This window comes from Ambystoma mexicanum, chromosome 5q, assembly GCF_040938575.1.
Source record: "Ambystoma mexicanum isolate Mex_15411 chromosome 5q, UKY_AmexF1_1, whole genome shotgun sequence".
NCBI lineage: Eukaryota > Metazoa > Chordata > Amphibia > Caudata > Ambystomatidae > Ambystoma > Ambystoma mexicanum.
In genome coordinates, this window is record NC_090933.1 from 494,474,784 (window position 1) to 494,499,397 (window position 24,614).

The window sequence follows — 24,614 nt, forward strand, 5'->3', positions numbered from 1 at the left end:
CTTTCAATGATTTTTAAGTCCAAACCTAACTAGCAAAAGTCAGTTTAGGAGTGGATAATAAACCTTATGTAGCAGCAGGAAAGGCAAAGTATACTTTACTCACTAGAATCAAAATGCTTAGCAAGATAATACAAGTTATGGGGACCCTGTGAGGGACCCGATTAAGGATGCAAGCTGCAAAGCTTAGGCCAGAGGTATGGGTGGACACCCAAACACCTTGTAATTCACTCCAGTCACAGTGGAGTGACTCTTCCGCTTAAGGAAAGTTCTACCTTTAGCCCCACAGTACCCTAGGTTAGAAGAAGCAAACGTAGGTGGATTCTCTCCTGTGCAGCAGAGACGGACCCGGTCTCCAGGTTCCTCGGTCTGGTGACGAAAGGAAGATCTCTGAATAGGATGGCACAGCAGCAGTCGCGAGAGAGGACCCTTAGCACAGATTTCTTACGTCTCCTTGGTCGGTCTGTGGTTTTGGTACCTTTCTATCAGCCCCAACAAAGGACGGTTATCGTCCGTTCCATATTCTTTGATTCTGGAGTCCTGCACTCTGATGAGGGGACCTAGTGAGTGGGAACATGCCTCTGGAGGTCCAACTGGAGCTCACCAAATTTCTGGACTGATTCAGCTTTCCAAAGACATTGCACTGCAAATGGGTTGGAGGTCTCCTCGTATTAGTGGTATGCAGCCCTGGAAGGTCACAGCACATCGGGAGATGGCTTGATTTGTAGTTAGTCTTGGGGCTGGTTGTCCCACCAGACAAAGGATAGGAGTCCTCTTCGGAGCTCCTCTGTCAATTAGAAAACGGAGTAAGGACAGCAGTGATCGCTTCGCAGTTACTGGAAGGGTCTGCAGGCGTCCCTGGTCATCTTCAACTTTGAATCTTCTGTTCCAGTGGTCGACTTGCCTTCTACCTCAGGATCCTCACCTTACATTTGGTTTTTCCACTCACTCCTCTGCACACTCTTGAGCATTTTACAGAAAGGGGCAGGTGGCTGTCCAATCAGGAGAGCCAGCCCCCCTTCCTACCCCCCCCATTGTGAACTGGTTCCATTCAGGCAATAAAGGGAAAGGGAGTGTTCTGCCACTTCCTGCCTTTGCAGAGACAATGGAGCCTAGGCGGGGACACCCAATGGTTCCCGCCAAAGGAAAGACACAGACACAGAATGGTAGAAGAGCTAACAAAGGACAAAAAAAGAAAAAGGAGTCACCATGTTAGAACATAGTTGACCGCATACCGTCTGCTGTAGAAAATAGCATACTAGTTGGTAAAACACATACACTGCCACCAGCCAGAACTCTAAGGTTGTCACTGTGACTAGAAAGTCAAAGGAACAGAGAGAAAGGGGATACTAGGTAGCCCTTAGTACTCAACATAAGGTGGTGTTTGCCAATCTCTCAACATTTTAGGAAGGATCCAGCTTAAGAACAGTAATTCTAAGGGAAAATTAAAGAATCTCAAAGGAGAACCCAAATAGTTCCCAGCAACATTGTGCTGCAAAATTTAAACCCAGATGCCTTAAAGAAATAGAGGAAAGCAGATTCCATAGAATAAGGTGAAGTAAAAAAAGAAAAGATTTCCAAAAGTCAGAGCAAAATAAGAATGAATGAGAGGGGAAAAAGGCTCCCCTTATTCAGGATACAAGGAAAAAAAGGTCCAGAAGTCCAGCAAAACGTGCTGGGGGTCTGAATAGGAGAGGGGATTAAGCATAAAACTGATCAATCTCCCCAAGAGTCACTGTAAGGAGTCGCGGACATGGTCCTTTGAGCAGGAACCAGAGGACTAGTCAGTGGGCATGAAATTCCCCCAGGCCTTTATACTAAAGGAGCGCCACACAGAAGCACTGGTGTTCCAGCGAATTGTCTCAGAACTGCTAAAGCTTATTTTTTCTATTTATGTAAAAGTCTGTGTACACTAAAATGCAAACATTGTGTTACCAATGGTCTGCAAATATGTGCCTTGGCGTACACGCAGATTCTATGTCAATACCACAGGTGAGCATTATGCTCAACTCTTTATTACCCCTTCTCATAGCAGCTCTATTAAAAAAAAACTTTCCATCACCACAAAACATTTTTCATTTTCTTCTTTCAACAAAAAACAAAACTGAATACAGTCCAGAAAAACTACTGCCATCTGGGACTAAAAACCTCCATAAGTCTCTAGTGATTCTGTAGGTTTGACCCTAAACCAAGCACCAATCCTGGACCAGAAACTGTCTTTGCATCATATCCTGCTCTAACTTCTTCCTTTGTTGCTTCTTTGAGATAAGTCACCTTTTCATTGAGCTCTATCATGTTTAAATAGCAGTGGGCTTAATCCAAGTGTTATTTTGAGTGGGAGGCTTACTGGATATACGTAGAGAGGTTTGGAGCATAGTGCAATGCAGGAGGCGGTCAGCACTGACCCGTGGGCCGATCAGTGGTGTGTAGGGTCTGGTCATCTGATAGAGTATCGAGAGCTCTGGGGCCGCGAGTCATCCTGCTCACTCCCTGGCAACCGGTGCTCTCCTTCAGAGGTTTTTCAGAATAGTAGGAGCCTCGCAAGCCATGCAGCAGTTCCAAGGAAAGGACCAGCAGATTTCTCCCGATCAAGTGACGGGAAGAGCATGCCGCGTGCAGGCCATATTTTTTGTTCGGAGCGAGCAAGGTTGACAGCTCTGAGATGTTCCCTGCCCACACTGCCTCAGTCAGCTGGGAGATAAGTGCAGAGCCTCTTTCCTTCCACTGCCTCTGCAGGCAACACAGGCACAATTGAAAAAGAAAAAATTAAATTGGGGGACCAGTGTGTGGAAGAGGGATATTCCTCCACAAACATAATGGAGGAGGGAGGCACCACTCTTGAGTACAGTGAGGGAGTGGATGGAGACAAAGATCTGTCTCTCAGCTTTAAGAGGGTCCTGGGAGACACTCTGGCTATAGCTGTTTCCCAAGGGGTAAAACCCTCATAGCGAATAAGGCCCCCCCCCAAGAGAAGGAAGAGAGCTCAGCCCTGGAGAGGGAACCTCACAGAGCCTGCAAAGGAGACAGTCAACAGCACATAAGGGGTGATCAAGACCCAGAAGAGCCCCCACTACTCTACCACCCCCTTGCCAGGTCAGATTACAGGGGATCTGATCAAGCCCCGGGAGGTTGCCGGACCCTTTGATAAGCTCAAGGCAGCTTTTTTAGGGAGATCAGCAATGCCAAGCCTCATACCCCCTGCCCCAGGGGTGGGAAATATAGGGGGCCCGAAGAAGGCAACAGCTCTTCAGCAGATGAGGTCGAGGAGGTCCTCCTGGAGGAGGAGAATATGGGCAATGGTGGCAAAGTCGGGAGGAAGGAACCATCATGGAAGACATGTTTGACCCTGATTAATATTACACATCCAAGGTCAAAGTGGGCTCCATCCCCAAGAGTGGCTCAGTATATAGCTCAGCGGATTCGCAAGCCCTTGGAGAGGGAAGCGTGCTTCAGGATAAGGGCGGAGTGCCCCAGGCCAGAGCTCCACAGTAAGATTATGGACACGCCAGAAATGGATGCCAAGATGATCACCTTCATGACTAAGGCCACAAAGGACGTCAGGAAGGGAGTTGATCGTGCCTGGAAGTCCTGTCAGAACAAGCTCCTCGATGTAGCTGGGCCATTCGCAAAAATAATGGACCTGGCAGAGAGGTCCAGGGACACCGGAGAGCCGGTGAATCCACAAACGTTAGCCAACTGGGCAGAGGGCAGTTGGCTTTTTGGGCAACACCAGTTGTGCGCTCTGGGTGGAGAGGCGCCGCAGTCTTTTGCTGAAGATTGAAAGCAAGTTGGGACATCTCGCTAATAAGGAGGCAGGCGAGGCGGCGAAGGGCATGTTACTCAGGGAGGCATTCGCCAAGGAGATGGCCTGATTCATCGAGACGTACACGGCTCTCGAGTAGGTACAATCATCAATATGTAAAAAACATTCCCTGGGCGTGTTTTTGGCAGGACCGGTCACCATAGAGGCCGCGCGACCAGCCGTTCTTTCGCTAGAGACGGCCTCGAGGGCCCAGGACCCAGTACTCGGAAATCCAGCAACAGGAAGCCTTTTTCCCCCCCACAAGGGCGAGGGGTTTCCGTGGAAGGAGAGGCTGAGGCCATTTCTGACAGCACAATGCAGGCGGCAGTAAGTGCGCAGAGCGAGGAGTACCCCAGGTTTGGAGGGCAGACTGCTTTGAATGTAAGCAAGTGGCACGACCTATCAAGAGATGCTTGGGTATTACAAGCCATAGTAGGTTTGAACCTAAAGTTCATAGGTGTTCCTCAGCAGTCCCGCATTTCATAAGGTTTCAGATGTCAAGAGAAGGAGTTGCTCCTAGAGAAGGGTCTTCTTGCTCTAGTGCGAAAGGAAGTGATAGAAAGGTGTACCGAAGGGAGTTTTAAAGCAATATGTTCTTGGTCCACAGGAAAGGGAAGTTGAGGCCAGTGATAAATATGAAGGAGTTGAACGGGTGGCTGATATACAGGCACTTCAAGGTGGAGGGCATTCACCTCCTCAGGGACATGTTACGCAAGGAAGATTGGTTAGCGAAGCTGGATTTGAAGGATGCCGATCTGACCATTCCAGTGGCGCAAGAGTTCAGGGACTTTCTCAGGTTTCACTGGAAGGGTCAGAGTTGGCGATTCGCGTGACTGCTGTTTGGCCTGGCCTGGGCCTTCACGAAGGCGATGAGGCCAGTTGCGGAAGACATCAGAAAAAGGGGCATCAGAATAATTATTTAGACTATATTTTAGTGCTCGCTCAGAGTAAGGCAGCCTTGAAAGAGCAAGTATGGAGGGTGACCACGCTCTTGTGTTCACTCAGATTTCTGATAAATCGGGAGAAATCGGAACCCAGTCCGAAGCAATGGATGGAATTCCTGGGGTTTGTGATAGACACGAGGAAGGCCACGTTGGAACTGCTGCAGCAGAAGATGAAGAGCATAAAGAAGGAGTTAAGGTCAGTGATGGGGAAGTTGCATATTTCGCTTTGGAGTCTGGCACCGACAGTGGGACTATAGAGCGCTTCAGAGATTGAAAATCAGGCATTTGCAAGGCGGGGTGAAGTATCACCAGTTGGTGCCGTTAGACGAAGAGATTAGAGATTCTGTGGTGGCTGGAGAATATAGAAGCCTGGAACGGCAGAGCCATCTTCAGAGATGTACCGAGTTGGTCATAGAGATTTGCAGACAGGAGGAAGATAGTCCGAGGAAGAGCTAGGGCTTCATATAAATTGCTTAGAGTTGCTAGCATGGTCGCTCGCGGTGAAGGCTTTCGTCAAGGGCAAAAGTGAACTGCTGCATTCTGCGGAGGATGGACAATATCTCAACGGTCCGGTATATAAACAAGTTAGGAGGAACGTGGTCGAAATTGCTAGCAGAAATAGCAAAGGATTTAGTTAGTGATAACAGCAGAATATCTGCTAGGGAAGCAATACGTGATCGCGAACTGTATCTCCAGATATCGAATAGACTCCAGCGATTGGATGTTGAGCAGACAGGTTTTTGCTCGGTTACAGAGAGTGTGGGGCCCGGTAGAGACAGATTTCTTCACCTCCAGGTTGAATGCTCAAGTTTGCAAATACTACAGCTGGAGACTGGATCCCGAGGCTGTGGGGACGGACACGTTCCTGCACAGTTGGGTAGGAGCACTACTTTATACTTTTCCCCCGTTCATTATGTTAATGAGGGTGCTGGCGAAGGTCAGTCGAGAACGAGCTGAGATGGTATTGATAGCGCCGATTTGGAAATCGCAAAGGTGGTTTCTGGTTCTGATGGAACTTCCCTCAGATTTTCCGAGATTGGTTCCGTGGGAAGCAGACCTATGAGACGCAAGAGGGCAGAAGCATCCCATAGTTCAGACGAGGCCCTGCAGCTTCCGGCATGCAGAATTTCAGGGGGATGATGGGTGTTGGCAGGTCTTTCAAGAGAAGCTGCAGTCTGTATAAGAGTGTCTTGGGCCCCCTCCACACAGGAACTATGATACAGCTTGGGCGAAATAGGAGGAATGGTGCGAGCAGCAATGTGTTCATCCCATTTCGCCACCTGTAGTGCACATGCTCAATTTTTTAGCCTAGGTGTCACGGAAGGGACAAGCTTTTCGTATGCAGGAAGTGTATCGATAATTGATTTCTGCAGGGCACGAGAGTAGTGAGGGTCGACCTATTGGTGAGCATCCAGCAGTAGTCATAATATTAAAAGGGATCAAGATGCGGAAGCCTACCACCCCCAGGTATTCAGTACTGTGGGCCGTCGAAGTAGTTTTTCACCTCTTAAACAGTGGCCAGAAAATGAGTTTGTCATTACAACAGCTGTCAGGCAAGCTAGCTATGCTTGTGTTTGGTTTCCTGCAGAAGAGTGTCAGATGTGAAGGCATTAGAAGTTTGTTCGAACATTTTTTTTTTTATCCGGGAGGGAATAGCATTTCAGATCGTGCAAAGAACCAAAGCGCGTCTTCAGTGATTTTATACCCCTACTTCCCAAACAGAGACGAAGTTATGTCGTTGATCAGAAAAGAGTTTCAGTTCCACGTTCAGAAAGTTGAGGAGTTGCACGGTTTATGTTTTAAGACATAAAGCAAGAGGAAGAAGTTAGTGCAGGATATGATGCAAGGACAGCTGCTGGGCCAGGATTGGTGCTTGGTTTAGGGTCAGAACTACAGGATCACTGGGGACTTAGATGGCAGTCGTTTTTCTTGACTGTTTTCTGTTGAAAGAAGAAAATGAGAAAGGTTTTGTGGTGATGGAACCTTTTGAATAGAGCTGCTATGAGAAGTGGCAATAAGGAGTTAAGCATAATGCTCACCTCCGTGTCTTTAATCAGCCTGAGTAATCTTCATTCTCACTGCTAAATTACAACAATGTCAATATCACAGTTCATGCAATGCAATTTATCACACCGAAAACCAAACCCTCTTTCCCAGATTAGAGGGCCATACATCAAGTAGGCCAAGTGATATATGCTGCACTACATGAAGGATTTCAGAGATTAGAGTGTTTGGGCACCAGGCTTTGAAACCTTTGCCATCTCCAAGTTCATCATTTAGAGGGAACCTGGTGTCCAGCAGCTACTACAATGCAGAGAACATGTAGTCCTTGATTTATGTGGCTGCCATATGGTTTACCACACCAGTCACCTTAAATTTTCTCCCACCCAGTCTTGCAGCATAACTGCTGCTCGTCCAAACGTTTTAGGCATCACCTGAATGGCTCCAGTTTTAAAACAGCATCATAGTAGTTATGTTACTGTATCCTTGGACCCAACCTTTCAGTTTGTTGTATTTTGGTGGTCTCCCCTTCATTCCAGGTTAACTCACCCTTTTCCATGTATTCCGCCTCAATTCCATAAAACAGTGTCCCTATTTAGAGGGATCTATGTTTGAAGGCAGTACACATAAGACTGACCCTGCAAATTCCACAGGGTTGGTCTTGTGTATGGCCCATTCTCAATCTCACCCACCCACCGCCCCTCTCGCTGCATTCACCTCGCTCCCTCACTGCAGGCAATTTGAGTGCCATAACCCTTGAAGGAAATTGTTGTTTGTGATTAGTTTGGAGTTATTGTGAAGTACACGCCTTTTTCAGGAGTTAAGCGAGGTCACGGATGGTAAAGTTTGCCTCGGTTTAGCGCCATCAAATAAGAACTGAGGGCCATCAGACTAATGCCCCTAAAAACATACGTTCTGGATCTCCTCACAGCCATGGAGGGAGAAGTGTGCAACAAATTGGACCTTCTTTCTGCACTTAAATACCCTCCCAAGACAGACAGAATGGGACACTCACAGAAGCAATAGTGCAGTTAACAGACTTGCATGGCAAGATGGAGGAGATAATTAACCCAGCAGGAGAAGATGACGTTTGGCTGTCTTATCTTTTCTTGGATACCGACATGGATGGCAAGCGGAATGCAAGTACTCCTAGCTGCCCTAGTAGTGGCACTAATGGAATTCTGTGTTATTAGAGTAGCTATAGCACAATGTAAGAACACCACTGAAGACGATGGAGATAAAAATTATGCTAGATGTAGAAAGAAACGCAGACCAGACTGACATTTGAAATACTACAGTCACACATGAAGGAATGTCCTCTGTTCCCACCAGGAACCAAATTCACGTTTCCTCCGGACCCACACAAGGACATGGGTAAATGGGTGTGGTGTAGTCCCGACAGATTACTGCTATACGACTTGAAGCTTAGACAAACAAGTGAAATACCATGGTCACTTAAGAGGCATGGCGAAAGTATGGGTCACAAAACTGCATCTGAGCAGAGAATGGACAAGGTAGTGTTGTTGAATCATCGACCAGAGGGGGGGAGGGGAAGGGGAATTGAAGAGGGAGACAAACGGATCTTGTTGCAACTACCCCACTCTCTTCACAGAGAAAGGAGCAGTGCACAACGTTTATGGGCCCATCTCTTCCATTGTCGATGTACCACAGGTGTGAGAAACGCTACTCACTTAGACAGCCATTCAGAACATACCCCAATAACGTCACAGAGAACAAACTTGCAGTCGATGGAACAGGTTGACAGATCGAGACTGCACAGAAGCCAAAGACGTCAGGACTGAACCATGACGTAGATGCATTAGAAATTAAGCACATATGCATCCCTGCACAAAACTATACAACACTTTAGATTAAATTGCTGGCAGACACAAAGAACATGCTTAGGACTCACTTGGCTTGCGGACACGCACATACTTTTGCTGAGAAGAAACTAGCAAGTTGCATACACATACATATGACCCGCTTGCTGACGCTACACGCAACTAACATGGGCGGCCATGTAAATCAAAATGTAGGCCATGAGAGCATTGAAGTGAATAGGAGACGCTGAAAGGATTTGAGAATAAGGAGAGGTAGACATGCTGAATTCGCAGAAGCGTGCAGACCATGTTTCCAGTGCTGTTACTTTGCCTAGCCTTGCCAAGGACACAGACAGGTTGCATGATTAGCGGATGAGATAAGACACCTGCACAAGTAAAAGCTGAAAATCCTCAAATACAGGCAGGAGAAAGTCACACTTGTGGGCCCTGCACACGTGAGCGAGACCTGAGCAACAAAGCCTATTCATTGCTTACACACATTACAAATTAACAAGGGGGGTCCTGGGAGTCACTCTGCCAGACATTAGTCCTGGTTACGAGAGACTTACCCACAGTCTTTAGCTCACTATCTTTCACAGAGAAGAAATATCCCAAACATATCAGTCTTTGTCCTGCCCTGGGGCAGTCCAGCACCGAAATGCTAGGCAATTCTCCTCTAAACAAGAGTACCAACAGAAACCCCAGACACGTGTTTCGGTCTGGTTGGACCTCATCAGTAGGGTGGATCTGTGCCTCTCTAAGAATAGTGAGCAAGGGGTCCACGTCTGGATTCCCCAAGTAATTTAGGGGATTGTAGGATTTTTTTTTTTTTTTTTTAAAGGGAGTAAAAGTGGTAGATACACCCCTGATCTGTAGGGCTGATTCCATCTCTTAGAAATGATGTTGTTTGACTACCTCCAAGTATGCACGTCTCCCCCAATTCCAAGTCTTTGGACTTCACTAACTTCTACACTTTCAGCTTTGGTCAATGTATCCCTACCTTTGTTTTCTCTTATTGCATCTTTGCAGATGGCACATAAACATTCTCCTCCTCTACTCTTAACCCCAATCCCACTGCTCGCCTTTGCAATTCCTCCAAAATAGCAATGATCCAACTCTGTCTCAAATGCCTCTAACCACCTCATTTCATCCCTCCTGATATGCCCTATACCCATATCACAAAACTGATTGCAGTCTCTAGACTGCTCTCCCAGAATAACAGACATACACAAGGCTACTTGATGTTGTGCGACGCAATGAAAGTCTGTTTTCCAAGAAAGCGGTCGAGGGACGATAGAAGACGCCAGGGCAGGTGCCGGTAGAGTTAAGTGCAGGGAACAGGGGAGTGAGGCAGGGCCACACAGCAGGAGGAGGGGTACAGGAGGAACCCTCTCCCCCCAAAAACAGACAGGGGTTAGGCAAAAAGAGACCTTGCATGGGGTGGACTTCGGCAACAGACCCCTTGCGCGGTTCAGACCCCAAACTCCAAGACACGCAACCTTGACAGCGATATCCATCTACATCACAACCGCATCAACATCTATGTTGACCAGGATTAACCTATCAGGAAAGTCTGCCCTCACCCCCACCTACTAAATCAAATCCCTCATAAGTAGTTCTGTCACCCTGGCTACTGTGCCAAACTCCTTAAGGACACCTCCTATACAAAGTATCCACACCTAACCAAACATCTCTACTTCATCACCCACAACCCTACTGCGCTCTTCTCCCACTTCCCAGAAATACCACCATGCTCGTTTCTTCCCCTTTGAAACTCTCCCTTTTCAAGTCCCTACCGCTACTCTGCAAATCTTTGCATGGGATATGCATGAATGCTAACACCAGTTCCTGCAGCACTCCCCAAAACAACCTCTGCGTTAGTGCCCTGCCTAATCTAGCTATTTGACAAACGCCATTCATATCTTTTCACATTTTCTCCTTCCCACTTAACCCACCTGTGTCAAAAAAGACCCTACCATTGCATCCTTAAAGTCTACACCTAAGCCGCACCTCCTAAATCAGGAAGAAGATCCCTCCCATAGTCAAATCATCCACCTCGCTAACTACCCTCTACCCTGTATATAGGTATCGGAACATATCCAATGTCTATGGGCTGCGTCATGGTCCCCAGTCTTTGTACTTTATCCCCTCAACCATTCCTTCTATTGCACCTGTTAAAAGATTGCACTATTAACATGCGTGTTTGAAGGGAACCATTTTCCACCCTTATTCAACACACAATTGATTAACAGTCCATTAAGGCATAAGCAGGATCTTTCGACAGGTGGCTGGATGTATGGGTAGAGCAGGGCGATCAAGGAGCAGCTGATAACTTCTACCCAAAAGAGGACCTGCAACTATTGTGAAAACACTAGGTCAGCCGCTGAATATTATTCAATGTGGTGGTGCTGCAGAAGGGAGGGTACGGTGGGTAGGGGGTAGTGGTTTGTTTCTGGTGATGGAGTGCACATGACGCAGGGCTCAAAGAGGGATAATTGGCTGTTGGCAAGCAAGACCGTGTGCAGTCGATGTCTAGAATTGAGGTGGTCAGTGAGTTTATGGCTGGTTAGCATCTTGAATGGTTTACCCTTCCATGAGTATTGTGGGGGCAATACAGAAAAGGCAACAAAGTTGTGGGTTGGGGAGTATGGTACTTGGAGCAAGGTGGCCGATTGCTTTAGCCTTTGCTTTACCCTGCTGTACAGGATGCCGGGGGTATTAGCAGTGAGAGAATTGAGAAACCGCACATGCAGGAATCCAAGCACTCCATGCTGGGGGGGGGGGGTCACTCTGCATGTGTACAGACATTACCCAATAAGCACCTGGTAGAAGCAGCAATATGGGGCTGAGTGCTAACTATTGGCATTTTCTCCACAGATTTTGGTCTGCAATGGGCTAATGCTTCACCAAGGAAACAAGGAAGTAGTCAATTTACACTGGTTTACCTTGATTTGTTTTAAAAGATCGTTTCAGGTAGATATTTTGAGCTTGCAAACCATAACACAATGTGAACACCAAGCAGATCACAAAATAACAAAAATGGTATCCATACATATCATAATTAAAAGAAATTCATTAGCTTCCATATTGGAATTGATGCCCACAGCAGGCAAAAAGAGCTACATGAAAGAAACCACTGCCTTTTAAAAAATAAAAACCCACACTTCAATGTCTCCAAAAAGACTACTTACGCATGAAAGGCAATTTCTCTGGGCAAATGTGGTCAGGAGAGTATGAAAAGTTTTCTGGAAGATACATTGTTGGCTGTGCAATGAAGTCACTGGAATTGGTGCCCTCTGGGTAATCTGTAAGCAACAAGCAATACATAGGAAATGAAGGTCCACTCATATACAATTTTGCTATACATACATAGTAATAAAATACAGGTATTCACCAGCCCACACAATGAATTGGATCTATGTACATACGTTATTAACCAACTCAATAGCAGTCAGTGTATACATCTAAGATGGATGCAAGACTGCCTGTGCTTTGCAAGATATTTGAAGATCAGGATGTGCACCACAATGTGTATTATTAGTATCAACTTCTAGGCGTCCTCCATTAACCTGATAAACATGCTATCAGGACAAAACCATCACCAGAAACGGGGACGTCTAAGACATAGAACACCACGGCATATTCAGCTTTATCAAAAAAAGAATGAAACAAAATTATCAAATCTTCATGTGAATCCTTTTATTGGAGAGATTATACAAAAATTTTATTAAGAAAGCAGCAGAGCCCATAACCGATGCATTTCGGGCCTAGCGGGTCAATTCTCTGGGCTGGTTCTACAAAAATATACAATATAAACAATTTTCAATCACAGATTCTATAGTACTTGACAATCGGCTAAGGTAGAATGGTAAGTCTCCTTCCTACCCGTCCTTCTAGAAAACACCCGTCCTTCTAGAACACAATGTGCACACAAGAGGATTCCGAAACCCAATGACGCATAAAAACAAAGAAAATTGTAGGGATAATCTGAGTCAGGAGTGGTTTAATGAGCAAGTTACACACTGATAACTTGTCAAGGCTGAAAAGCTTTGCCCCCTGGATTTTAGTTGATGCCCATTTGTGCCATAGTTGGTAGATAGAGATGTTAAAATGCCAGTTCTCTTGCTTTTGCTCGTCATGCCTGGAAGCGATTCAGTCTATTGAACAGCAGCAATCTCCCCTTCTCCTGTACATCTAGGAACAGCTTAGTGTTGTTAGGCCTATCAACTGATGTCCAGGCCCAAGCACATGCCCTTAACAGCCGCTATGGAGTAGGCCACGACAATTCATGCAGACCCATGGCCACATGTTGTCCTCCAAAACACCAACTTGATAGAATCCCTTCTGTCATTCGGTAGTTCCAAAGTACACTCAGAAGTCCTTCCAGCAGCATAGGCTGCACATTGATAGCATCACATCAGCATCCAAGTCTCTCATACACCACCTTGCCAAAAGCTTCTGGAGCGACCCTTTTACTATTTGCCAAAGGGATAAACTATAGGTTTGGACAATCAACAGTAGGAACCATGCACAAGAACCAGGGTCACAACCACCCCGCTAGATTGCGCAAAGGATGTGATCATAATTTCCCATCCGGAATAAACTAACTTCAGATCCAACTTGCTATTAGCAAGGGAAAGAGTTGAAGTGTTTTCCAAATATTTTTAGCGTACTTTATAGAGAAGAATGTCCATCTTTTATATGGCACACCACAACTCCATTGCAATTATCCAATTCCACTTGAACTGGTTAAGGGATTTGCAGATTCAGATCCACAATGTATTGCTACAAGTCATTTACCAATGGCCAACTTCCTGTGCTTTCTTTCACAGTATGGCAGCCCATCCTGAATCCGTTTGCCACACCTTGCTGCAGGCCCATGCAAGTGATTTTCCCATCTCCCACCACCACTCGGGCTTCCCGTTTGGAAAAGCATACGATTCGGCAAAGGTAGGTGAAACAAAGGGGCAGTACAGCATACTCAGATGCAGGAGGGCCCGATGAAGCAGCCACTGACTATAGTGGAGGCAGCAGTGGCACCAGAGTCTTGAAATTGAAGGAGGTGGCAGCATCGGTGGAAATGTGCCAGCCGGATGTTGAGGAGCATGAGGGATCGATGGGAAACACCAATGGCTTAGCACAAGACTGCAGTTGTCCATTTAACCTCCTGTACAATTTCCATAAAACTTATGATCTCACTGAAGACAATTGTTTTAACTCTATAATACGCATTTCCTCCTGTTCTAGGAACTCGAGGCAGAGAGATAGGCTGAGAAGGTGTAAGAGTTACTGTAAATTAGGAAGAAGTTGGTTCTGGTAGCCTATTTATGATAGAGTAAGGTGAAGGAAATCTCATTGCTTGAGGGGAAATGTGGTAACTCAGGAAGACATCGGGCCTACCTTCAAGGACACAGCTCGAAGCAGTGGGGCTCTCTCCATGGATAGAATTCTCTGGTCTTAAAATCTGTCAATGCGAATGGCCCCGAGTGGTCCAAAGCAGGCCTCTCTGCTTTGACCCACCTGGGTGCCTTTACTAGCACAAAGGAAAGTTCCTGCAAGTTGTATGCAGCTTCCAGGGACACTGAAGCTCGCTTTTTAATTTGCCTCGTGTCACAAGGCTCGTCACTGCTTTCTGCCATTGATTCTCATGTCAAGTTAGGGTACGAACCAAATCGCGGTTGTGGAGACCATACGTGCTTTGCAGCCTCACACTAGGATGCATTTGGCGAGTTGGGAGAGCCTGTGTAAGTGACGCAGCAGTACTATTGGATCTCCACTGGTATCTACCGATTGACGATATGCTTCCAGCAAATTAGCTTGTGGAGATGGTACAACAAGGAAAGCACTCTGCATGTCACGCAGTCAGGCCAGCAATGGTCCACACCAAGACATTGCAGACAGATTAACAGCGTCAGATCAAAGACGGTTTCTGACAAAGGAGGCACCATAAGCCCTGTGCAAAAGCACAAGAGGATCACAAAAAACCTGAGTGTGGCTTGGTGGGTTCTGGGAAGGGAGCAGCCCGATTGTCGTGCCCAGTTTGTGCAGAGGGAGGCAGGTGTCTCAGGACAAAAACATGTACAATGGTGGTGCCTGAGCAGGACGCAATTATATATGCCCACTAACACTCCAATACAGTAAATTCAAATGCTACTGCTCATGATCTGGTCATGATCCCTTAGGGTACAATGTATACACAGGTATGGAAGAAAGCAATACTGGTTGTTCATTATTGCCAATGCCATGCATACCTGCTATCATTGCATTGCAGCCCTTTCCTTCTAATCAATAGTGCAAATTCTGCTTGAAAACCCTTATTACTATCTAGTCTAATGGCTGTTCTAACTAATACTGTCAGTCATCACAGAGCACTGATGTGGTTCTTACTGGCCAATGCACTTGGGAAAATCTGCGTGAAATGCATAGCTGATAAGATCTAGATTATGATGCAAGCAGAGTGAGGGTCCTTCCCGCCTGATTTAGACACATAATCCAGTTACCTGTTTTTAGATGCGACTGCACGGACCATAAGACAATGCTACATAAACAAAACCAGTACCAATGTTACCCTACACCATCACATTCAACAATTTCCATGAAAAAGGCAAAGCAGTTCTGTGTGAATAATTAGGAGTGCAATTTTCATTTTTAAGTTTCTTTTCCAAACTTGACCAAAGGCACTAGATTTACAATTAACACAAACCTGCGAATATAGGTTTGAATTACAATTATCTGGTTACAGAACTCAAGTGACTATGGTGAATGGTCGTCCAGGGCAACGTGGGTCTCAGTCCATTTTGACTCAAGCAAAACAGTATTAAAAGACTCAAAATGTGCCCTCTCGACTAGCCATTTGCGAGTGATAACTTCTCTGTGTAAGAAATGACATGCTGTGTGCATGTGGCAAATGGAGACCAGTGACTTCCCTGGCAAGTAGCTTTGCAACTTTAAATTTGTAAACCCGTTACTAAGATTACATCCCAGAAAGGACATTCAAGGTTGTGCCAACAAAGACGGTGGTGGTCTCACAATTTAAGCATTCAGAAAGTAGTGTAAGATTATCTGTCTAAGGTCCCAATATATGTAATGTTCCAACTAAGGTATACAGTCTACAAAGACCTGCGTATTTATCCTATTTGTCAAACAGTAGCGCAGCCATTACAGAAAACAGCAACTGTCCAAAACACGACTGACAAACATAGGTCGACACGAGTGATCACAAGAAACAAATATTTAAATGGGCTGATCAGTGAATACGAACAGAAAATTTCAATTTTGTTAAAGACCAAAAGTAAACGAGGATTCATCAAGTAGATTTTCACAACGTTATGGTTGTTGGTATACCAAATCAAAACTCCCATTTTGAGACCTGTAAAGAAGGTAGAGCTCACACTTTAAAAATCAAAGTTCCAATTGTGTGCAAGATGTTGGTTATCCAACTACGCCATCCAATGTATTCACACCTCAGTTGGCCCCATGTGCGCCCAGAGCATTGTGGTCTCCATCTACTGTGTCTGAAGAGAACACAGTTCTTCCTATCCAAGATTTCAGGTCCAGGCCCTGGTAATCTTGCACCTCTGAGGGGGAACCCTCAACCATAGGGCCATTGAACATGCTACTGCAGGCCCCATAACGGGAAAGGGGTTTGACCACCATTTCACCAATCCTAAGAATTACATTGGCTACCAATCACCACACAGAAGGCAACTAATGCCCAAAGATAATCCTATCTAGACACAAAACTCAGTGGCTCAGGCGGGACATGCTCTTGTCAGAGCCAGACCATTCTATCAATCAAAACTAAACTTGTAAGAAAGGAGTAAACCAGGCCTTCTCCGGATATATCCTAGCCTACTGCAGCACAATTCCAGTCACAATCAAAGCTGCTCCCATGCCCCTTCACTGCAGGAAGAAACTAGAAACAGGTCCTCTTCAAGGAATACCTTGTGGATCACTTAGAACCCGCTACTCGGGTATATACCACCATAGTAGTATTGGCCTTCAAAGCTACGTATATTCTCCCCTTCCACCAGGTTCAGTTAATCCCAGATTACATGTACAGAGCTCAATTGCTTCCTAGGTAGGTTCTCTCTATATGCAACACAAATGCAAAAATCAAAATCATTTTTTTTTAAAAAAAACACTTTAAAAAAGAATACTAAAAGAAACTACAAAAAACAATGTAGTTTTATTTTGTCTTCAGCGTCAAAAATCAGCAACAAAAACTGAAAAGGTCACTAGCTAAAAGCCAGGAGAAAGGCAACAAACCTTCCCACTACTCGCAAAGTCTGATCGATCAAACTGATAGAAAATAGCTTTAGCAAATCTTAAAGCACAAACAAGTGCACCATGACCAGCATATCATTACCTCTGCCATCGTCACCCAAATATTCAGGTGCGAGGTGGATGTTATTACACCACCCCCCCAAACCCATTGTTGCTATATGTAGCGTGTTGTCTCTACAACATGGTAGTTCCCAAAATGGACAAGAAGATGGTCATAAAAAGTGGTACTGAAAAACTGAAACCAGTGTTTCGGGATTGCATAATAGGAGCACAACAGTTGTGATTGCTTCTTGGGATACAATCTGCTGCCAGTGCTGTGGCCATTAGTACGGCCACCTGAATAAAGGTAACGGGTTGGTATTTAAAGGTTTACAATTTTAAGTAATACGATCTTCCAGATGTAAAGTAGGGCAAAAATGTAGAGCTTTGAAGCATGTGCAAGAAATTGGTAAACCAGATTGTGCCCACCAGCAGCAGTCAACTACTAGTAGCACCAAGGACATCAAGCCAGGTGTCTTTATTTGCTTTTAGTTCATTTACAAGAATACATTCATGTAGAACCTTTGCAAAAGTATAAAATCCAAGGACAAAAATATACCTCAACATACGAAAAATTAATGATTTAAAACAAAGCGCATGATAAGATTTGTAAAATGTTCACATACCAATCATCATTTACATATTTCATGAATAGGCCACTTTCAGTGCAATTCCGCGATAACATGTTAAACGGACCTTCTCCGACGTCATCCGATGTGATAAGTAGGACGCACGACGCCCATAGCCTCAGTTGTAGTTTTTCCCCCAGAATGTCTGACATTAGTCAACTGCCAGTCAGACACAAAGCCTTGCGGAACGTAAGCTGCAATCGCAAAAGAAATTCTGCAGCGGGCAAGGCAGGGAGGGAGCGATATGGAATACGTCGTCGGGACCATTCCATCGAAAGAACGTTACCAGGTAAGAAAGTAACTTCTTCGAGGGGATTGGGTCCTCCGACGTATTCCATATCTATGACAGACTTCCAAAGCAGTACCAGAGCAAGGAGGAGGGAAAGAATTTAGAATCAAAATTTAGAATTGCCAATCAAATAGCAGAGCAAAGGACCGCCTTGCCAAAGGCCAGATCCTGTCCTCGGATGGAATCGAGGGAATAGTGACGTACAAATGTATGTACTGAAGCCCAGGTGGCTGCATCACAGATGTTGCGAATAGGAACACCCCTCTGCAGGGCAGTAGATGCAGCCATACCCCTGGTAGAATGGGCCCGCAAGCCAGCCGGTGGGTCCTTACCCGCCAAGCGGTAACGCTCCGAGATGGCCAAAATAATCCAGCGAGACAAAGTCAGTTTCGTCACAGCTTGCCCCAAACGCTTTCCAGCGTAACCAATAAAGAGTTGATCGTCCACTCTGACCCTGGACATGCGTGAAACATAAAAGCTTAAAGCTCTCCTAGGATCAAGCCTATGGAGCCTCTCCTCTTCCTTACCAGGATGCGGAGGAGGATAGAATGCCGGAAGAACAACCTTCTGGGCCAAATGAAGTCGCTAACTTCGGGAGAAAAGAAGGACGAACTCTAAGGACAACCCTGTCCTTGTGAAATACAGTGAAGGGTGGCTTAACTGAAAGTGCCTGTAACTCACTCACTCTGCGAGCGGAAGTAACCGCAACTAAAAACACAGTTTTCAGAGTTAACAGCCTAAAAGGGCAAGAATGTAAAGGCTCAAACGGAGCACCCATAAGAAACTTAAGAACAAGGTTTAAATCCCAACCGGGCACCAGGAAAGGTGACGGAGGGAACACATTAGTGAGCGCTTTCAGAAACTGTGAAATTAAAGGGATTTTAAAGTAAGAACACTCTTCAGACGAGCGCTTAAAGATGGATAGCGCCGCCAGGTAACCTTTAATGGTACCCACTTGCAAGCCCCTGTGGGCCACAGAAAGTAAAAAGGACAGAACCATGGGGATGTCGCATGCAAAAGGATCCACATTCTGAACTCTGCACCAGTCGCAGAACTTACGCCAACGGTACAGAGACTTTGTTGCTGGCCTTCGGGCCGAAAGCAACACCTCCATCACGTCTTCAGGGAGGTCCCAATCCTTATACCTCAACCTTTCAGAAGCCAAGCGTGAAGGTTGAGGGATCTGACCTCTGGATGGAGAACCTGAGAGCAGATCGTCTCGGTAGGGAAGACGACGTGGAGGGCAGATAGACAAGTCGAGAAGGTCCGGGTACCACGTCCTCCGAGCCCACGCCGGAGCAATGAGGATCATCCGGGAACCGAACTTCCGTAACCTCCGCAGCACTTGCGGGATGACGGGGACTGGAGGAAACGCATACAGCAGCGGGAATGACCACTCCACCACCAACGCGTCTCCTAAGGCTCCTTTTGGAGGAAATTCCCGCGAGCAAAACCTTTCGCACTTCCGGTTGACACTGGAGGCGAAGAGATCCACTTGAGGGGTCCCCCAAAGGGCAAGAATCTCCTGAGCCAACTCCCACTCGTGAGAGATCGTGCTCTGCCTGCTCAGAGCGTCCACCGTCACGTTTTCGTCTCCGGCCAGATGAACTGCCGAGATCGAAACTTCCTGCTGGATGGCCCAGAACTCTAGCTGCATCGCCTCCCTGCGCAGAGGAAGTGACCCTGCCCCCCCCCCTTTTTGTTGAGGTAGTGCATGGCCACTGTGTTGTCCATCAGGATCAGGACACTCTTTCGTCACACAGTCGGCAGAAAAGCCTTCAGGGCTAGCCCGACGGCCTTCAGCTCCAACAGATAGATATGGAGTCTGGACTACGACGGAGACCAACGACCGCTGACTGTCAGCCCGTTGGCATGAGCTCCCCCTCCCGTGAGGGATGCATCCGTCACGATCGTCACCTCCGGCCAGGGAAGCCAAAATGGAGCCCCCTTCATCAAGTTGCCTTCGACGGCCCACCACAGAAGGTCCCGGGCGACCGAGGGCGGCACCTGAACCGGGTCCGACATCCTGCCGGAGGACTGCGACCATTGCATCTTGAGTGCCCACTGCAAAGATCTCATCCGCAGGCGAGCCTCTGGCACCAGAAGAATGCAGGATGCCATGAGGCCGAGCAACCTCAAGAACTCGAACGCTGGGAGCGTCTGGGCATGCTGAAACTTGTGCACCATCTGCTGAATGTGAAGAGCCCTCACCTGGGGAGGAAAACACTGCCCCAGGGAAGTGTCGAGCACTGCTCCTATGTACTGGAGCCGCTGTGTTGGCGACAAATGGGACTTCTTTAAATTGAGGGAGAAGCCCAGCCTGTGAAGGGAGTGGCAGGTGACGGACAGATGATCCAGGACCTGCTCGGGAGAGCTCCCACTGATCAACCAATCGTCCAGGTAGGGGTAGAGGTGAATCCCCCCTTGCCTGAGATGCGCTGCCACCACCACCATGAGCTTGGTGAAAACCCTCGGGGCGGAGGTCAATCCGAACGGCAGGACCCAAAACCCACACATCTGAAGTAATGGCACGCCACTCTACAAGATGCTGTGCCAGCCTTCCCCCAACCGGCGAACCATGGGGCATGGCCTCATGACTGAGTGGTAGCGGCTGCGGCGTTACCCGAGGGCAAAGAGGCAACTGCCCGAGCGGCCTTGGCACCACGGGTACCCTGTCGTCTACCTCTGGTACCCCTGCGTTGGCCTCTTTGACTGCCAGCTCCTCTCGCTTTACTGAAGGACGAGTAATAGCGAAAGGAACCACCCCTCCATTGCTGTCCCCTAGGACGAAAAGGCAGAGGTTGGCGAACTGCAGCGCCCAACGACTTTGCTGCAGCTTTTGAGGTCTGCAACCTCTCAAGGCTCTCGTCAGCCTTGCTGCCAAAAAGGTGTTCACCGTCAAAGGGCATGTTGAGGAGCCGGGACTGCACATCAGGAGCAAACCCCGACTTCCGCAACCACGCAAACCTGCGTATCACGGTGCTCACCGCCATGGACCTGCTGACGCATTCAGCCAAGTCCAAACCCGACTGAACGGACTCGCACATGGCATCCTTACCATCCTGGACCATAGCAAGGAAACCATCCCGTTCGTCCCCTTCGGGAATATGTTCAGCCGCTAACGCAACACAGTTCCACAGAGTGTGTGTGAAACGAGACAAGGCACAAATGGAGTTGGCCGCCTGAAGCGCCATACCACCAGAAGAAAACACTTTCTTCGCCCAGCCATCAAAACGTTTGTCGTCCCTATCAGGAGGGATGGTAGGGTACGACACCTGCTTTGCCGTGCCGTGGCCACCTGCACCACCAAACTCTCCGAAGTGGGGTGCCTGGTCAAGTAGCAGGGGTCGCTACTGGCTGGACGGTATTTTCGCGACAAGGACCTGCCCACCGCCGGGAGACTCTCCGGAGCAGTCCAAGCCGCCGCCACCCTTCTCTGTAAAGCCATATGGAACGGCAGTACTGGGTCAGTTGGGGGACCAACATCAAGGATGTCCGTGAGATCATCCTGCACAAACTCCCCTGGGGGAGCAGACCATCCCAAGTACTCAGAAACCCTAGCCATAAGGCGTCGGTACGAAGAATCGGCATAAGAGCCAGGCTCAGGCTTACAAAACTCCACCTCCCGAGAGGTGTCCAGTCCAACGGCATCATGCAGTGACTGCCTCAAATCGTCAAACTGACTATGGCCCAAGACAATTTCATCTGGAACCTGACTAGGAACCAGGCCATCAGAATCGTCATCCGCCTCTGAAATATATTCCAGGTGGCGAAAAAGAAGGCACCCGAGAATGCTTGCTCTTAACCAGAGCCTTCCTAGGGGGTTGCCCCGTGCCACGGGGTACCGCCAACACGAAAGGCGTGGAGTGAATCGGCGCCGGCGTCGAGAGAACAGGCATCGGCGCCGAGAGGATCGCCGTAGACGTCAGATGCAGCGCCGCCAGCATCGGCGGCGTCGACACAGTCCTCGAAGCCAGAGCTCCGAGAGTGTCCTTCGACGACCTGAGCGTCGACGGCTTTGACGACTTCCTCAGAGCCGGAGCCTCGAGAAAGCCTGTCGATGTCTTCCTCGAAGACATCACAGGTGCACACGGTCTCGAACGCGTCGAGGACCGGGACCTGGAACGGGTACATCGAGAACGAGTCCCCTTGTCCGACCGGGACCTCTCCCGTGACTCGTGCCGACCACTCTTGCGAGCGGTGTCTCTCGACCTCTCACGACCGACCCCACTCGGGGGCGCGGAAGGCTTAGTACCCTGCGACTCGAGAATCGCCAGCATTTTCTTCCCGAAGGAAGCCCATTCCTCCGGCATCGCACGGCTGGTGGGGTAAGCGACGTGCCGGGTGCCGGGCAGAGTCCTCCGAAGAGGACCTGGAAGACGACCGGTGTCGGCGCTTCCGAGAATGCCTCGAAGAGGCTGAGGAGTGGCGAGACCGACTCCTAGAAGGAGAACCACGAGACTTCCGACGATGACGCGGATAGTCTCCTCTCTAATCATCCGTCGAAAGCCCCGCAGACTTCGACTTCCGGGGCTTGGACACCCGACCTACCGACAACTTCTTCTTACGTTCATGTAAGGCTTTGGACGTGAGCGACTGGCAGTCGATACAGTCATCCGTGTCGTGGGCCTCCCCGAGGCACCAGAGGCAGGCGTCGTGCGAGTCAGTCACCGACATCTTGGACCCACAATCCCTGCACTTCTTGAAGCCCGGACGCGGGGTCGAAGACGAAGTAGAAGACATCTTCACACGAAGGATTTTCACAAAAACTAACAGGTTCGAAGAACAGAACTCCAAAGAGTCGAGGCGTTAACCGAGCTTCACGAAGCAACACGTTCGCGGAAAAAACGGAACTGAGGCTACGGGCGTCGTGCGTCCTACTTATCACATCGGATGACGTCAGAGGCGGTCCTCGACGACGGCACATCGACGTCATCGACGCAGGACGCAGAAAAAAGTTTCCGAAGCAGCACAGCTGTGGTGATTACATGTCATAGATATGGAATACGTCGGAGGACCCAAAGATATTTACTAATCAATTTACCATGTAAATATTCCATTTTCAAAACAATGCAAGTTCTTTTTCAATGTGCCTACAAAAGCTTACCACTTCATAGGTTAAGCAGTTGTGAACTCCTTGCATCATTCGAGACCATAAAAACTCCCGGCAGTCCTCAAAATCAATATGAACAAATTTCATCAGTCCTAATTCTTTTAAAATGAGGGCAGTAGAGAATGAGGTGCTTCAATGTTTCATAAAGTTTGTTACAGTCATCAAAGCGACATCCCACTTCGTATTTTATGTCATTTACTTTCCAGTTGTTAGTCCTTTCTCTTGTGTGGTAAAGATTAAATCTAAATCGAATATATGCTTTCCTGGTAATTTTGCAGGGGAATAGATTAATGTGATCATATCACGGGATGCGCTGCTTGACAAATGCACCATATTTCTTATATAGTTTATAGGTCCTGATCCGATCGATGGTTAAACACCAATCTAAATCAAAAAGGTTTTTTTCCGCCCAACAAGGGCGATGGTAAACGTCATGCACTGTAATGTTCACTTCACTCAAAATTTGTTGCATTTTCAGATGGCGATTATGAAATGAGACAGGAGTATGTGAGCCCAGCATCTTATTCATGTCCACATACAACGAATTTGTGGGTGGATAGTGCATTTTCACATAGTTGGAAAGCGGTCTCCATTTCCACCGGGTCGATAGTGCAACCATTCCCAGTTCATGTTGGTTGATGGCGTTTGGTATGGACATTGGTAGGAACATTACAGCTTTCAAGAGTAAACCTTGTAAGCAATCCAGCATTGTAGTCATATCGCACAGACAAATATCAAGTGCATAATGGATAACACTCTCTGTCTTCAGTGACATAAATTCAATTGCAAAAACGTGAGTAAATCTTTTTAATTTGCGAGAGAAGTGGCCTGGTCTTGCACTTGATCATATCCGTCCATGAATTCATAAAACTCTGGGCCGAGAGATGATACTCTAAATAAATAGTATTATTAATAATACATGTTATCTGTGTGTCCATGATAGGCCATCTGAAATTGCCTTTTTTCTGTTTCACTCCAAATTTCAATATGGCAGTTTTTGCCGGATTTGGGGTCAGATTATGTTCCTTTGCAAATTCCACAAAGAGTGTTAATTTAGTTTGTTACCCCGCCGTAGTAGGGTCAAACAGAATAATGTCATCTGCGAAGGCTATCCATTTCAGCGAGATACTCCCGACCTTCACAGAGAACAAGTTCTGGTTTTCCCAATTTTTGTCGAGGTCCGACATGTAAAGGTTGAAAAGGGTTGCTGCAAGATTGCATCCCTGTTTTAGACCCAATGCTGTTCCTATAGGCTCTGTGGTACCCCATCCATTGAAACTTTTATTCTATACGATGTATTTGTATGCAATTTCATAATCCAATACAGCAGAACACTCGGAATTCCGATCTCCAACATTTTCATCTACAGCAAGTTGCGGACTACATTGTCGAATGCTGCACTCATATCCATCATTGCAATGTACACCGGATTAGAGTTCTTATTCTTTGCTCCTGCGATGACATGAGCAAGGATAAGTGCATTTAAAGTTGTGCTCATGCACTTCCTGAAACCAGTTTGATATTTAGGAGTATGAAGCCCTTTGTTTCAATGAATTTCTCCAGATCGTGTAAGGAACAAGTTACTTACCTGTAACTGTTGTTCTCCGGCATGGGTCTGGCATGGATTCACATGCTCATGAATATTCCCCGTCGTCAGGCTGGGAATCCTCGGTAAAGAAAAAAATCAGTATCAG

General features: G+C 47.2%; 1 protein-coding gene across 2 annotated transcripts in view; it reads right to left on the reverse strand.

Moving 5' to 3' along the window:
• Window positions 1-24,614, reverse strand: part of B4GALT6 (beta-1,4-galactosyltransferase 6) — a 295,718-nt gene that overhangs the window by 166,106 nt on the left and 104,998 nt on the right. For both annotated transcript variants that reach the window (XM_069620961.1, XM_069620962.1), the window contains exon 3: window positions 11,756-11,869. In XM_069620961.1, the coding sequence (XP_069477062.1) occupies window positions 11,756-11,869 (114 nt within the window). The remainder of the gene's footprint in view (window positions 1-11,755; window positions 11,870-24,614) is intronic.